The sequence below is a fragment of the Melospiza georgiana genome, chromosome 25, assembly GCF_028018845.1.
Source record: "Melospiza georgiana isolate bMelGeo1 chromosome 25, bMelGeo1.pri, whole genome shotgun sequence".
In the NCBI taxonomy this organism is placed as follows: Eukaryota; Metazoa; Chordata; class Aves; order Passeriformes; family Passerellidae; genus Melospiza; species Melospiza georgiana.
Genome location: NC_080454.1, coordinates 6,943,664 through 6,960,356, shown reverse-complemented (window position 1 = coordinate 6,960,356; position 16,693 = coordinate 6,943,664). Strand labels below are relative to the sequence as shown.

The 16,693-nt window shown below is 55.7% G+C and overlaps 1 protein-coding gene and 1 pseudogene across 1 annotated transcript; both read left to right on the top strand.

The window, feature by feature from the left end:
* The window catches only part of LOC131093383 (zinc finger protein 850-like), a 201,688-nt pseudogene that overhangs the window by 126,059 nt on the left and 58,936 nt on the right, over window positions 1–16,693 (top strand).
* LOC131093437 (class II histocompatibility antigen, B-L beta chain-like) lies at window positions 13,225–15,951 on the top strand. The gene is made up of 6 exons (XM_058040604.1): window positions 13,225–13,355; window positions 13,824–14,090; window positions 14,780–15,064; window positions 15,663–15,664; window positions 15,701–15,805; window positions 15,906–15,951. Exons 1-6 carry the CDS (start codon window positions 13,271–13,273, stop codon window positions 15,912–15,914), a joined length of 753 nt encoding a protein of 250 aa, XP_057896587.1. The 5' UTR covers window positions 13,225–13,270; the 3' UTR covers window positions 15,915–15,951.

Below are 16,693 nucleotides of genomic sequence, written 5' to 3'. Positions count from 1 at the left end.
TACTGGGAAGGCATTTGATCGCTAAACTCGTAACGCAAATTAATATTATAAAAAGTGATACAGAGGCCAGTTCTGTACCTCCGTGCCAAACGTCACGCAAGGCCTATGCTGAAGTGAACCCAGCAGTGTGGGCAGGCCCAGGGAAATAGAGAAAATTAGATATGGAGCCTATACAAATTACTTTAAAGCAACCAAGACAAGCAATACCCTGTTCCAAGAGAGGGAAGGAAGGGCTCACAGCCTGGTATTGAGTCCCTTTTCAGGGCAGGGCTTTTGAAGCCAAGGATGCCTCCCTACAACACTCCTATCCTGCCAGTCAAAAAACTGGATGGATGGACAGGAGGAGGAAACACAGAATTTTCAAGTGTTAAAATGAAGATTAACTGAGGCGGCAGCCCTGGGCCTTCCAGAAAGAGAAAAAGAATTTGAGTTACAGGTGGATGCTAAACAGGGTCTTTCCAGAGGAATTCTTGTGCGAAAATGTTTAACCTTATATAGGACCTCCTAGAGATCAAGTCTGGGATCAAGTTAAAGCTTTGACAACCAAAAGAGCCTCTAAATGGTTGAGCAGGGCTCAGTTATTAGAGTATGAAACTTGTTCAAAGGCACAGGAGGATTCAGAAGTAAGGACAGGGCAAGGCTTTAACCCAGCCTCCTGTGTGAACAGCCTGGAGAGGGGCTGGCAAGGAACCCAGGACTGCACTCAAGGGACAGAGCTCCAGACCCAGGCTGGGAGAGATTGATGGGACATTCCCTGGCCAGAGGGAGAAAATGTGTTTGTGGATGGCTCTGCAAGGACAGCAGAAGGGAAAAGAGCTACAAGACAGGCTGTTATTAAGGAAGGGGAATCAGACACAGCGCAGGGCACCGCCCCATGCTCAGCTCAACCCGCAGAGCTGTGGGTGCTTGTGAGAGCCTGGCACTGAAATGCCCCGAGTAGGAAGGCTTCAATATCTTCTGCTGACACCATGGCACCTAACAGGGGGGCAAAAGCAATTCTCACTGCTTCAGCAACCACTGGAGCAGATATCAAGGCACATTCTCCCACAGGAAGCTGGGCTGGCACACAGCCTGCCCTGGCACTTTGCTGCTGCCAACACCCAGCCAGGACATCAGCTCCTGCCTAAGGAGTGCAAAGCAGCACCATTGGTGGCCAAGGGGCCCATGCCAAGTGTCCCTGAGGGCAGAAACAGCCGCCAGCACAGCTCAACACGGGGGGACCCCTCAGCCTGGCCTCAAGGGCTCTGAAGCCCCGGAGATTTGCACTTCCCGCCCGCAGCAGGAGGATGGGAGGCCGCCCCTGAGCCTGCCCTGAAGGCAACGCAGCAGCAGCCAGGGCTCCACAGCGGGCCAAGCCCCTGCGCCTGCCCACAGATCCTCGCCTGGAATCCTCTGCAATCCTGGCCACCCTCCTCTGCCAGCTCCAGCCACTGGGGCCAAGCCTTGCTGCCACTGCTGCAGCTTCAGCGCTGGCTGGGCCTGCACTGCCACAGCTGCTGGGGAACACCACGGCACAATTCCACTCTGGGGCTCACTGACACCCACACTCTGGGCTGCCTGCCCTTGCACTGCTGCAAAGTGTACCGTGTTTGGTTCTTTTAAATCTTATTTCTCTGCTCAGAAAGGTTTCTCTACACAAAGGTTTGCCTTTGGGAAAGGAATTTTAAAGGTTTTATTTAAGGGATGTTACACCACTCAATAGAGATGAGTTTAACATCCCAACAGACTGGGAACAGCCCAAAAGACACCCACAGAGATAAGGACCAGCAACAAAACATCAACATTGCCCAGCAGCAAACAGCAACCAACAGCTACCCCAGACACTGCCCAGGCAGAGCTGGAGACACCTGGGCTGGAACAGGCTGAGAATGAAATCCAGGAGTGTGGAGACCGAATTCACACATCAGAGGGGAAGAAATCCGGGTCCAACAGGAAACCACATGCTACCAACTTACACAACTTGGAAGCAAGGAACATTAAAGCAGTGGATTTAGATTGTTCTACATAAAGTTTAGGAAAAATGGAGTAAAACTCACATGGCATGGAATGATTTTTTCAGCACAGCCGGGCTATTTGAGAAAGAAATTATTTCTCTTGCACATCCAGGCCAGAACCAATGATACCTTGGCTCTCTAACAATGAAGAGATTCTTGGAGAGTTTTTGTTTTCCTTGCAGTTTCAGTGACAAAATTACAACATGAGAAAATTTTTTCATTATATTCCCACTAAATGTTGTCAGGTAGGTTTGGGACAGAAGTGTGAGAATCAATTTTTGGTCTGGGCTTTTCCATGTTCTCCTTTATGTAGCTTTTGCAAAATTAAAGAGCTTTAACTGTAATATTTTGAACTCGTAAATAGTTAATACTTCTTAAAAAAAAGCAGATTCTGGGGGGCCACATGTGGCTCACCAGATGGCTGCCCTGGAAGAGAAGCTTCATTCCAGGCAGCCTGCAGAGGAGCTTTAGAAATGCAAATGAACACTGCTGGGCAAAGTGTGGACAATGCACCTGGGTCTCTTGCCCGGGGCAGGAATTGGGCTGATTCCCTCTGCCCCTCACCCCAAGCTCTGCCTGCTGGCACTGATGGAATTTGCACAGCTGAAGGCAGAGCCCAGGGGGAGGATATCTGACCCTGCAACAGAAACGGGTGAAGCTGCAAAGGGAAATAGCAAATGCAGAATGTTGTGAAAACTTCACTATAAACAAATGGGGGGAATCATCCCTCTGCCCACTACAACATGTGCTCTCACTGTCTGTGTTATATAGGGTATATTAGGGCACTGGGGATTTTTTGCTACCAAAAATTCAGGGAAATCAGTTGGGAATCCAAGGATTTGATGATTTAATTAGAGAAAGGCAGTCAATTGATGCAGCCCTGGCGAAAAATGGAAAAAAATATGAATGGCCAGCAGAACAAATCCTACAACACCAGGGACCAGCCCCGGGGAACCCGAACCAATTCATATCAGGAGCCACAGAACCCATTTCTCATTTCAATTGCAACATTAGATTACAAGCTGCCCTCGCAATAACCATCCAGACAGCTCCAGCTCCTGACCTTCCTGCCGACCAATCCACTGAAATGAGGAACACAACACTTAACCATGAGATGGGATCATATTACGTTTTAGCAGAAAAAAAGGGGAGTTTGTGGAAAATTAAATTACTCAAACTCTTGTTGGAAAGAGATGACAAAGGAAAATTGGAGAAACAGATAACAAAGGAAGTAAGAAAGCACCTCATGCTCCAGGCCAAACCTGGAAAGGACAGGAATGGGACACGGTTTTGTGGCTCCTTGGCAGACCATGGGTTAAACGAATGCTGTTTCTCCTCTGATGTGCTACAGCAACTCTCATCTTTTTACCATGCTCCACACCTTGACAGTGCAGCTCATTCAGGAGCTGAGCGAGGGGCCAGGGATTTGTAGATAAGGAAGCAACGGGCGAAACCATCAGCTTCAATAAATGTAACTAATTAACAAGGACTGCTGCTCACACAAAGTCCCGCTAAATTCCTGAACTTCCAGAAGAAAGCAACCTTTACAGAGCCGTGAATATCGGCTGTTATACAAAAGTGGGGGTGCACACTGACGAGGACATGCAGTTGGCGGATCGGGAGGTCTGAACCTTTCAAGTACCTCAGCCAGTGGGCAAAGGGAGAGGGAGATGAGGCCAGGAAAATGAGGATAAAAAGGAGGCTGCGAACTACAACTATGGCAGAGAGCGCACGGCAAATGCCCCTCGGCCTCTCCTTCTGCTCAGCAATAAAGTCACTTTTACAGGACTCCTCTGTCTCCTCTGCGCACAGAAACCTCCGGCCACGGGAATTTCCCCGCACAGCCCCGGGCACGGGGCAGCCCCCTCTGTCCCAGCCACAGCAACCGGGCCGAGCCAGCGCTGCTCCGGCAGCGGCTCCTGCCGAGGCAGCGGCCGCAAGGAGACCGCGGGCAGCCGCTCACGCAGCGCCCTCACGCCAGCGGCAACACGCGCCGGACACGGCACAACGAACCCGCCCGAGCCCCCTGCCGCCCCCGAGGCCTGCAGCCAGCCCCGAGCCCCCGCACAACCCAGCGCGGCTCCCACCTGCGCTGCGGCCGCCTCCGAGCTCCGCCGCCGCCTCACCGCGCTCCGACCGCTGCCGCCGCTCACGGGACCGCACACACGCTCCAACAATGGCGCCGCTGCCCAGCCACGGCCGCCCTCAGCCCGCCACCGGGACCCTGCTCCGCCCCGCTCCCACCAATCAGCGCGCCACAACCGCGACTGACGGCACCATCGCCCAATCCCAGCCAGGGGCGGGCTCTGCACACGGCACAGCCCCGCCCCGCGCTCTCAGGGCCCCCCGGGCTGCGTGAGGGCAGAGCCGGAGCTGAGGAGCAGCCCTGGAACGGGCCCGGGCCCGAGGGGGATTGAGCTGAAAACACAAACAAACTTCTCCGCAGCTCCCGCCACGGCTTTCCCGGCACTGCGGCTCCGGTGGCTCCGGCTCAGCGGGAAGCCCCGGAGCATCACTTCTCCTGCCCCTAATCAGGAGCATCATTGTATCGCTTTGATTTCCCCCAAAAAGGGAAAACCGCCCCAAACCCCTGTGGATGAGTGGGAGATGGGAGAGATTTCTGACAGAAAACTCCAAAACTCAAAGCAGGATAATGAGAAGTAAGTGAAGATCCTTAATTCCAGGTTTTCGCCCACGCCTCCCTCCTCCCAGCTGCACCTGTTCAACCCGGCAGTGCCGCAGACAGATAATGGGGCCGGGCTCAGTTCATTCCCCGGGGCTTCTCCGTCTGCTCAGGGACAGGAGTCGTTCCCCTGCTGTACCCTGGGCTCTCTCCCACCGGAGACTTCTCCAGGAACTTCTCCAAGCTGAGTCCATCCCATGGGGCACAGCCCCCTCCAAGTGCTGCAGCGTGGGTCACTGTGCCCCGGGGTCAGTCCTGCCAGGACAGGCTGCTCCAGCGGGGCCCTCTGGCCGCGGGGTCACAGCCTCCTCTCAGGCATCGCCGTGCTCCAGCGTGGCTGCTCCGGGGGCTGCAGGGGGATCTCTGCATCCCCATGGATCTGCAGGGGGATCTCTGCATCCCCGTGGATCTGCGGGGGGATCTCTGCCGCCCCATGGATGTCTGCGTCCGGCACCGCCATTTTTGCAGTCACGAGGAAGAAGCTGAGCTCTGCCTGAAGCTCTTCTCACATTCCCCACGCCTTTCCCAGCCCAAGGAAGCTTTTACCCTTTTACCTCCTCACAGCTCCCCAGGCTGGGTTTGCAGGCCCTCCTCGTGTGGGATCTCTGGAGCTCTCCCTCCCCGTTCGATTCCTGTACCATGGAGCCGTTCCAAATGGCCTCTTCCACGAGGTTCTGTGGCAGGGATTTGTTCTCCCTGGTCTCTGTCCGCAGCTCAGTGCCTGGGGGAAGAAGGACAAGGAGAGGGAGAGACAGGCAGAAGGGCAAAGGAAAAGGCAGGAGGAGAGGAAAAAACAAGAAGGAACAAAGGAGGAAGGAAATGGGAAAGGAACATGGATGGATGAAGGACAGAATGAGGAGAAGAAGGAGGGTGGTCAAGGAGAAGATGGGATTTGCCTCCATGCCAGAGGGAAGGGGAAGGAGATCTCCCCAGTCCATGCCTGGCAGGATGGCGTTGGCAGTGAGGCTGTCCTGCAGCGATGCTGGGCTGGGAGATGGAGCAGCAGAGAGGGGAAAGGGGCAGTGATTCCTCCTGCCCTGCCTGGCTGTCCCAGCCTGGAGCGTCCTGGTGCTGCCGAGGCCCTTGGAGCGTCCGGCACTCCGGAGCCCGAAGCTCTCAGCTGCTTTATAAAGCTGACAAATTCGGCAGGATGGGTCTGGGTAGGATCTGCAGCAAACTGGGTTTATTGGTAAAGGAACAGGGCACAGAGCTGAACAGGGCCCAGGGACAAAGACAGGGCGCAAGCTGAGGGCACAGGGGGTTTTTATATGGGGTAGTGAGGGTGGAGCTGAGGGTCAGGGTCCAATGGATATGGGGGAAAATGGTGCAAAGGAGGGGTTAAGGGTCGGGTCAGCTAATAGGGAAACAGGGGCAGAGGAATGCAGTAAATTAGAGCCAATGGAGGGACAGAGAGGGAGAACATTCTAGGGACTAACCAAAGATGGGTAATAGGGTTTGAACTGGGGTAATTAGGCCAACGGGCCAATGGGGTAACATAACTTTCCATAAATCAGTATGTGCCTGCAAAGATCTATGGGAGAAGCAAGCTTTTTACCATAATCTTGAAATCTATTCTTCTTCTTGGGGACCAGTCCCCCACGGGTTGGAGATTGAGTCTCCCATGGGCCTCCACACCAGTGCATCTTCCTTTTTCTTGCAGCCTCCTTCTCCTCCGTCGAGACGAAGGTTAGGATTGACAAATCCTGTCTTTGGGGGAAGAACAAGGGGTGAGCACCTTGGGTTTTGTGAGAAAGGAGCCTCACTCTTTAGAATTTTTGAAAGTTTAATAAGGAATAATAAGGGACAAATCAGTAACAGCACTGGGTGCTTGGCGATGGCCAGAGGCACACTGGTTAACCACAGCAACACTTCTTGTCTAGTTTTTCCAGTGTATTGTTCAAATACATATTCATAATGGTTATACACATTCAAACATTTCTCTGAACTCGTTTACATGCTCCAGGAATTCTTTAGGTTGGTTTGACCCCCAACTCGCCTTTTTAGAGCACGTGCAGGAATCGTGGATTGCTGTTTTGAGGGTTGTGTGTCACTCCCTCATAAGGGCCCCAGTTCTGTGGTTTCAGCAGGTGACAGTTATTGACAGTGCAAGGGTCAGTGGCAGGGCTCCTCATCACATCCCTTCCTGAAATGTTATCTGACCATGCAGACGGTTTGAGCTATTTCCACAAGTACTTGAAATGAACATTGGCTATTTCACAGCTATCTCTGAAGTGTTATTGTCAGTTATTTACAAAAATAAAAGCATTAATTATTATTTCACAACTACAGCTACTTCTGCAAAAGTTCACATTCTAATGCACAACACATGGCATCCACTTTAATATTTTTCAAAAGCCAAAACTATAATGTACGTTTATCACACTGTCCACAAACTAAAATGTGATCCATAAATGATGTTCTGAGGATATGAGCTACACAGGAGCCAGGGCATTGGCCACAAAAAGCTGACAAATTATACTATAGCAAAAGCAGTGAAAAGTGATTACAAAATGTACTCTATCGAAATCAGTGTGATTAAGAATAGATTGCAGAAGTCAATACCTAATAGGAAAAGCCAACACTACCTAGTTATTGATAACAATCCCAGGGCAGGTTTTTCCCTTGCATGGAGCACTTGGGCCTTCCCCGGGCCCCTTCTGCCCTCGTGCAGAGCCGGTGGCATTTTCCAGCACACCCAGTTTGTAACCAAGAGCCGGGTGCAGCCCAGAAGGCTCCAAGCGCCTCCTTCCAGGCTGACTCTGCAGGTGCCGAGGCTGCTCTGGGCTCTGCCAGGGCTCTGCTGGGGCTCAGCTCTGGGCCAGCCTGGGCCCGCTCTCCCCTCACATTGCTCCGGGCAGCTGAGGCACAGCGGGAGGAGGAAGGGACACGGCAAGGCAGTTCAGGGTTAAGCGAGTTTTTATTCAAACAACTGCCATAACAAACAGGCTGTCCTAACTACCATAACCAACTACAGTGCTAACTACCATAACTAACTAGTTGTCCTTACTTCTGTAACTGAAAGCTGTCCTCAAGGGCTTCATCTCCTCCTCTGCTCCCTCAGTTGCTTCACTGTAGTGATCAGAGGGGTCAGGCTGGAGAGAGGCTTGGCTGATGATAAAAATGGGTGCTGCCCAAAGGATAAAAAGGAAAGAAATGAACTGTTACTTTCCAGAGTCAAGTTCCTCACAGGCTCTGTTGCAACAGGACAAAGGGAAATGGTTTGAGACTGAGGAGAGGGAAGCAGGCTCAGATTAGATCTAAGGAAGAATTTTTTAACCAGCAGAGTGGGGAAACACTGACAGAAGGTGTCCAGAGATGTGGGAGGTGCCTCCTCCCTGGAAACATCCAAGCTCAGGTCAGGCAGGGCTTTGGGCCCCATGAGCTGCTTGAAGATGTCCCTGCTCACTGTGGGGCACCAGGCCCAGATGAGCTCCAAAGGAGCCTGCCAAGCCACAGCAGGCGAGGATTCTGCTTGCTCTGCGTCTGGAATGCAGCCAGACTGGAGACTGTCGGAGGGGGCCCCACAAGAAAACCCCTCCCTGGCGCTGCTGCTTCCCCTGCAGCCCCTGGCCCTCAGCTGCAGCAGCTCCTGGGCAGCCCAGCGCCGCTCCTCGTCCGGCTCCAGGCTGCACTCGAGGCAGTCCCGCAGCAGAGCCGACAGGCGCCGGGGCTCCTGCAGCTGCGGGGTCCCGTTCTGCCGGATCAGAGCGCGAGCCTGCAGGGAAAGCAAACTCAGCGCTCTGCCAGCTCCCTTCACACCCACACGGGCTCACATCCACCCCGGGGCCTCAGCCCCAGCTCCAGGGGCACTTTCCTCCCTGACACAGGTGCTGCTCAGAGCTCATTTTGCTATGCCAACCAAAACACCCAAACCCTGGGGCTGCCACAGCCACTGCAACATCCAAATGATCTCGCCTTGAGAGCCAGTTTCATTGGCTGACTCTGTTAGTAGGAACCTCAATCAGAAATAGCACATTTTGCTTCTCCAAATGTGGACACCAGCTTTAAGGCCATTTTCCAGAGTCAGTGTGGTCTGCCTGTGTTATTTCAGAGGATTCTTACATCAAGGTCATCTCTGCAGTGCCACTGACACTCAAGTAAATGCATTCCTGATGCCCCATCCCAGAAACTGCCAGGCAAGAAACAGGTTTGTGTTGCTGAAAGCTCAGGCTTGGTGACACAGAGAAAGTAGCTTGGACTAGGAAAGAAATACTTTAGACTATGGGGATGTTAAACAATCATCCTTATGTTTTCAACAAGTTTTCAAGTGAGAAGAATCAGGGGGAAATCATCTCACAAAACCTCTTTTAGAAACTCCTGCAGAAAACTTGTTGGGTTTGGGGCTGGGATGTGGGGTTGGTGTGGGGTTTTCTTGCAAGGTAACATTAGACCTGATGCACTTGCTTCACATTTCCAGGTCATCCTCACACTCAGATGAGCGGCAACAACATAAATCGCAAAGCAAATTGTTGCTGGAGACTGAAGAATATTCTTCTGTGTTGGGGGTGGAGTCCTCTGGGAATTCCCTTCCCATGTGCAGAAACCTCCAGCTGCTGCTCCCAGTGCAGGGTCCCCCTGTGCTCACAGGCCTCTGCAGCCACTGCAGAATTTGCCTCTTACCATGGCCGCCGTTTCCCTGAAGTAAGGAGGTTCTCCTTCCACCATCTCGATGGTCACAGTGCCAAAGGCCCAGATGTCCACCTTGGGGCCATAAGGAGATCTGGTCACAGCTTCTGGGGCCATCCAGTGAGCAGTGCCCACCATGGAGCTGCACTGGTCCTGCTCAGGGCTGAGCTGAGCGCAGAGGCCAAAATCAGCTGAGGACAGAAACAAACCCTGTCAAAGGCAGCTGCAATGAGGAAACCAAGCACCAAGATTCCCCACTCTCAGTCTGAGAGTGCAGTAGTGAAGTCAGCTGGAAAAGCCCTCAGGGCTGTAGCCAAGGAAAGATGGAACTGGACCCTTCAAGAAACCCTCAGCTTTCATGCAGTGGCTTTTACTGATTCTCTTGGAGCTTTAGATTCCCACTGCTGCCCCTCTGGCAGGGCCATAGGCAGAGCAAAGGCACTGCTGGCACCCTGCTCCTCTGCTGAGCTCTCTGCAGGGGCAGCCGCTCTCAGCTGGCAGCAGGGGCCGGGCAGTGCCCCCAGCAGCCCTTGTGGGGCTCTGGCTCTCCCTGGGAAGCAGCCCCACACCCGCAGCCCGGGAGCACCGTGCCTGGCCAGGAACACCCACCCAGCCTGACAGAGCCGTCCATGCCCAGGAGGATGTTGGAGCTCTTCAGATCCCTGTGGATCACCCGCTTGGAATGGAGGAAATCCAGGCCCTGCACACACTGAGAGAGAACAACATGGTAAATAGGTGTGATTCATGCTGATAAAATTGAAACAGTAATCAATATTGATACAGTAATTAATATTTGGAAATTATAAAACAGATAAAAGTTGTAATGCCAAAGAAGAAAGGGAGAGGAGGGGCTCCACCCCCTCTCCTGGCAGATGTTCAAGGATAGGAGGAAAAAGCAAGAGATAACAGTTACTAAAAATTAACTGAGAGAAGTGAACATCTGATTGGGTCCCAGGAAAATGCCCGCTATAAGAGATTTATTGCTTTGATGCTAAAATGTAGTAATATCTTTGTTTTGGCTTACATTGTACTGGTTTGGTGCGCATGTGTAACCCAAAGGTGAATTAAATGATAACGAAGAAGACTATACGGCCTTCATCAGTGACGACCCCCAAAGACTTGTGCGACCACCAAACCGAGTGGTGGCGCATGCGTGGTAAAGGTGATGAGGAGGGCGGAGACAGAAAAGTGACAAGCCAAAAATAGGAGGAGATGGCATTGACACATGGCATATAAGGGGCGACTTTCACTTGGCAAACTTGTACGTGAAGTGGCAAGGGTCATTGAACCCTGCCCTCCGTACCCCGCGGTTGTTTTTGCTTATGTGCTATTATTTGAACCATATTATCCCTTATTTATATATTTGCTAAACTATTTAATTAATATTGCTGCTACCTTAAATATTGTTTGGGGTTTTTTTATGATGGGATAATTGGGCAAACATAACACCTGCAAGCACAGAAGGACATCTGTCAGGGCTGGGCTGGCTGCTGAGAATGCCTCGGGCAGGAGGATCCTCCGGCAACAAGCCCAGAGCCACTCTGGGCACTGAGGCCTCCGTGTCCCACAGCAACGGGAACACCACAGGGACGTGGCGCTGTTCCTGCGACATCCCAGCAGCAGTTCACGCAGAAACCGCCTGGAAGGTTCTCCTGTGTCACAAAGGAACACAAAGAACCCTCCCAGGGCACAGCCTATGGCCCGAAGGGTGCAAGAGGAACTCAGAAAATGCAGCAAACAAGGACACCCCATAGCCCAGCCTGAACACTGAGGAGGAACAAGGACGGCACCAAACCAAAGGAAACATGATCTTTAGTCACTGATGCTTCTGACTAAAAGCAGCAAGCCTTGTTCCATCTGGGATCTTTGTTCTAGTTCTAAAAACAAGCAAGGTTCCCCACTCTAAATACACAGAAGGCAGGAACTGGGGAGGAGGTGGGGTTAGGAAGGAGAAGGAGGAGGGACAGAGAGAGGAAAAGGAGGAGGAGGAAGAGGAGGAGCAGGAGCAGGAACAGGAACAGGAGGTTCCAGTGCCCCCTGTGGCCGCAGCCGCTGGACCATTGCGCCCAGCTCATCCTGCAGGTGAGCGGGGAGAGGGAGCTCATCCCAAATCCATCGGGGGGTCCCTGAGAGGGTTTTTTATTGGGGTGTGTTTGGAGCTCACAGATTGTGAAATTGACCCCAAATATCATCTGGTGTCCCTGGGAGGTTTTTTTCTCTGTGTGCGTAGGTTTGGATCTTGCAGGAGCCCAAAGCTGAGCCCCTTGGGGGATCTTTGGGGGCCCACGCGGCCATTGCCCAGTATGGGCAGGGGAGGACATTAGTCCTGGGGACCCCCGGGAGAGCAGAGGAGGGGAACCCCTGGGACCCCCAGAGTGGGGAGAGCAGAGAGGGGCGATCCCAGAGCTGGGGGACCCCGGCAGACTGGAAAGGGGGGGAGCCTGGAGAGGAGGGACCCCTGGGATCCCTGGGATCTCAAAGTAGAACATCAGGGTAGAAGGGCCCCCATGGACCCCCAAAAGCCCCTGGATCATCCCTAAGCAGGACGCCAGAGAATGAAGAACCCCTGGAACCATTGGACCCCTGTGATCCCAAGGAAAGGAAACCTGTGGAACCCCAAAAGTGGAGAGATCAGCAATAGGGAGCTCCTGGGAGAGTTTTTTCAGGCTAAATATTGATGTGTGGAGATTTTCATGGACACAAGAATCCTGCTGAGTTCCAGACATGGACCTTGCCAGTAGGAGCCTCTACTCCAAGGCGCTCCCAACTTGGTTTCCCCCAAAGCAGGGTTTGTCATTCCCAAGCTGTGGCCAGATGGAGGAGGAGGAAAAGCCCCAGAGATCCCTCACAAGGAGGGGCTGCAAACCCAGCCCAGGGAGGTGTGGGGAGGAAAGAGCCGCCCTGAGCCAGGAAGGCGGCCGGAGATGCAGCCAGAGCTCAGAGCTGGTGGAGAAGCCTCATGGCAGGGAGAAGCCCCACAAGTGCTTGGAATGTGGGAAGGGTTTCAGCTCCAGCTCCACCCTGTTGGAACACCTGAACATCCACACTGGGGAGAGGCCCTGGGAGTGTGAGGAATGTGGGAAGATCTTCAGTGGGACCTCTGACCTCAGCAAGCACCACAAGATCCACACTGGGGAATGGCCCTAGGAGTGTTCGGAATGTCAGAAGAGCTTCAGGTGGGATTCAGAGATCGTCAGTCACCAGCACTCCCACACCAGTTAGAGGTCCTGTGAGTGTCCCGAGTGTGGGAAGAGCTTCGTGCGCTGCTCCAGCTCCATCCCCCATGGGAGGATCCTGGCTGGATGATCCACAGTGAGCCGCGTTGGGAAGAGCCCTGGTGACCCCTATTCTGGCTGATCCATGTTGGGCAGGGGGAAGGTGTTGGAGAGATTTCTTTCCCTTCTCCTTGTGCTGCTTTGATTTGGTTGGCAATAAATTCCCTCTGTGTGTCCAGGCCCAGGATCTGTTGTGCCCGTGTGGGATTTGCTTCGGGATCTCTCCCGGTCCTTGTCCCCACGCAGGAACCCTCGGTTCCATTTTCTGTCCCTGTGCGGCTGCGGGGGACAGGGACAGAGTGGCTCTGGGGGTGCCTGGCATCGGGCCAGCGTCACCGCTCACCACGGGCAGCCCTGAGATGCCGCGCACCTGGGCACGCATTGCTGGGCTCACCTGAGCTCCCACCTGCCCAGGCCCCAAGGTTCCCCCTGCCCAAAAAACCCCCAGCCCGGGGCTGCAGCGTCCCGGAAAGGCCTCAGCCAATGGCAGCGATGGCAGGAGGCAGCGCAGCCAATGAGAGCTCGGGGCGATGGCTCATCGGTTGCCGGGCAGAGCCCGTGGCCGATCGCTGCCCAGAAGCGGCGGCAGCCAATGAGAGCGCGCGGCGCTGCCGAGCCCGCCCTGCTCCGGACTGGCGCTCCCAGCGCAGCGCGGCTGCTTTGGGGCTGCTGCTCCCTGCCCGGCCCCGGCCATGGGGCGAGGGGCGGCAGCTGGGGCCCTGCTGGTGGCACTGGTGGTGCTGGGAGCCCCCCCGGCTGCGGGCGCGGAGCTCTTGGGTGAGCGGGGGGGCGGGAGGCGCTGGGACAGGGGGGAGAAGGGGGAAAAGGGGGCGAAGGGGAGAGCTCGGAATGGAGGGGGAGGAGGAGGGGACCCCCCAAAGGGAGAGCGGGAGGGACTGAGGTGTGGGGGGAGGAGAGGGAGCGGTGGGAGAGGGTGGGGAAGGGGCAAAAGCGGAGGGGGGGAACTCAAAACTGATCGCCATGGGGACTGGGGAATTTGTGGGAAAATGGGGAAATGGCACCCCAAAGTGATTTGGGAGCGGCCGGAGGTGGGAGGGGAGAGGATGTGGAAGGGGAAATGGGGGAAGGGCGGCAAAGAGGAAGCGGCAGCGCGGGCAGGCGGGTCCCATGGCGGCCGTGGGGCACAGGGGGTGCGGAGTGGGGATCCGGGGTGGCCCCGGAGCTCTGGGGATGCTGGGGAGGGTGTTGGAGAGGCACCCCCCGATCTATGTTCTGCACACACAGGGGTGTTCCAAAGGATGACAAAGTCCGAGTGTTACTTCATTAACGGCACGGAGAAGGTGAGGTACGTCCAGAGATCCATCTACAACCGGGATCAGTTCATAATGTTCGACAGCGACGTGGGGCACTTTGTGGGGTTCACCCCCTATGGGGAGAAGTTGGCCAAGCGCTGGAACAGCAACGCGGTATTCATGGAGGACAGACGGACTGCGATGGACTGGTTCTGCCGGTGCTGGTACAAGAATTTTACGTTCCTCACGGAGCGCCGAGGTGAGCGCGAGGCAGAGCGCGTCCCCTCGGGGCCTGCCCTGCCAGTGACCCTGGAGCCCCTCAAAATCTCCCTGGGCATCGGCCCAGAGCCCTCGGCCCTCCTTGTGCTCACCCCCGGGGTCTCCAGATCCTCCCAGTCCCTCCCAGTGCCCCCCCGCGCGTCCATTTCAGCGACCCGTAAAGTTGACACTTGGCAACCAATGAGATCGCATCCTGTTCATGACTCATCTGTTGCCAGGCGGACCCGCATCGCCGAGTGCCTCGCGCCGGACTCGACCTCCCAGTGCCGCGCACTTCATGCCCAGTTCCTCCCAGTGCCACCAAGATCCCTCCCAGTGCCATTCCAGTCCCTCCAAGACCATGCCCAGTTCCTCCCCAGTCTCTCCCAGTCCATTCCCAGTCTCCTCCCAGTTCATTCACAGTTCACTCTTAGACCTCCACCCTCTCTCCCAGTTCCCCCATTCCTTCCCACCTCTGTGTGTCACCCAACTCCCTCCCAGTCTCTGCCACTCCCTCCCAGCACATTCCCAGTCCCTCCCACCACATTCCCCAATCCATTCCCTGTCACTCCGAGTACATTTCAGTCCGTTCCCACTCCCTCTCCAGCCCAGCCCAGCCCTCCCCTCTCTCTCCCAGCGCCCCGCAGCTGATCCCAGTGTGTCCCTGCTCTCTTTCTCTGTCTCTCCCAGTGTCCCCCAGCGTGTCCATCTCGCTGGTGCCCCCCTCGAGCTCCCAGCCTGGCCCCGGCCGCCTGCTCTGCTCCGTGATGGATTTCTACCCTGCTGCCATCCAGGTGAGGTGGTTCCAGGGCCAGCAGGAGCTCTCGGAGCACGTGGTGGCCACCGACGTGGTCCCCAACGGGGACTGGACCTACCAGCTGCTGGTGCTGCTGGAAACGCCGCCCCGGCGCGGGCTCAGCTACAGCTGCCAGGTGGAGCACGTCAGCCTGGAGCAGCCCCTGAGGCGGCACTGGGGTACGGGGGAGCCCCTGGGGGCGCTGGCAGAGGCGCTGGGCTGTGCTGGGAGCCACTGGGAGGGAGCTGGAGAGAGCCGGGCTGGAACTGGGAGAGGGGCTGGGGGCTGGGCAAGGGCTGGGCAGGGGTTTGGGGGATGCTGAGGAGGGTGGGATGGGCTTGGGGGGATCCTGGTGGGCACTGGGAGGGAGTTTGGGGGTGCTGGGTGTGACTGGGAGGGAGTTTGGGGGTGCTGGGTGTGACTGGGAGGGGTTTGGGGGTGCTGGCTGTGACTGGGAGGGATCGCAGCGAGCCCGGAGGGGCTGGAAGGGGATCGGCGATGGCAAAGCGGGGCTCGCCATGAGCTCAGTTGTGCTGGGCACAGCCTGGGAGGGCTCTGGCTGAGTCCTGCTGGGGCTGCCAAGGGACTGAGAGAGGCTGTGGGGGTCCTGCGGCGCTGGGGGCAACTGGGAGGGGGCTGTGGGATGCTGAGGGGGACGGGAGGGGCTTTGGTGGCTCCTGGCCAGGCCAAGAAGGGATCGGGGGTAGGTTTCAGGGGGTCCTGGCTGAGCTGGGGGCCACAGGGAGGGCGCTCGGAGGAGCTCGGGGTGTCGTTGAGAGGTTTTGGGGGTGCTGAGCCCTGCGGACCCCCCACAGATGCCGCCGGACGCCGCCCGCAGCAAGATGCTGACGGGCATCGGGGGCTTCGTCTTTGGCTTCGTCTTCCTGGCGCTGGGGCTCGGCTTCTCCCTGCGCAAGAAGGTCAGGGCGGGTGCCGGGGGTGGCATCCCCGCCGTGGCGGAGCGTGTGCGCTCCCGCCGGGGCCCCCAGCCCGGTGTCACCCCCTTTTCTCTGCCCACAGAGCTCCTGAGCCGGCAGCGGCCGCAGCCCCTCCCCGTGGGCTCGGGCCCGGCCAGAACCCCCCGCTCCGTCCCCGCTCCGCTGATTTTGGGGGGTCCCGTGTCCCCCCCAGCCCCGCTGGCGCTCTGCCCCCGCCCAGTGCCTGCTCCCAGTGCTCCCAGTAAAGCTTCCCAGTTGGGCTCGGGGCCGTTTATTGGGGGTGATGGGGAGGGGTTTGGGCAAAGGGAGGGATACAAAGGGTGGTGGCTTGGGAGAGTCTGTCAGAATTTTCCCTCATCTGCCTCACGATTGTCATTTGAGGACCACTGAAGAGAAGACCCCCGCCCCCCATCTCCTCTGTAGGAGAAAGTCACATGCCACAAGACCCAGAGACCCCAGAGCACAGTGTTCAGTTGCTGTTTTCACAGCTGTTGTTTGCTGTGTGCTACACTGAGCCCAAGGAGAAGAAGAACGGGGCACCGTGCCCTTTGATGCCAAATTTTGCCCCAAACAGGCAGAGTGACTGCCTAATCAGACTCAGCTTAAGTCAATTAAGCAGGAGGTATTTTTATTAGCGACGCGTCGGAGAAATCACAAAATGGATTTCTGAGTTCACATAGCAAAAGCAAGCCTTATATACAATTTTGGGTATAGGATTACATCAGATCAGATACATAATCATGCATATTCATATGGGGCGTGGTGTAGGCGGAGCGCGGGCGGAGCGTAGGTGGAGACATCTCTTTTGGGGAATTTTCAGGTGGTCGTTCCTGTTGCCTTCATCATAGACGGGGTCTTTCCGATGAGTCT

Bases quoted from the DNA above. Each gene is read 5' to 3' on its own strand.
- LOC131093437 (XM_058040604.1), top strand. From the start codon at position 13,271: ATGGGGCGAGGGGCGGCAGCTGGGGCCCTGCTGGTGGCACTGGTGGTG. The intron at 13,356-13,823 runs GTGAGCGGGGGG...CTGCACACACAG, and splicing joins TGCGGGCGCGGAGCTCTTGG to GGGTGTTCCAAAGGATGACA. The intron at 14,091-14,779 runs GTGAGCGCGAGG...TGTCTCTCCCAG, and splicing joins GTTCCTCACGGAGCGCCGAG to TGTCCCCCAGCGTGTCCATC.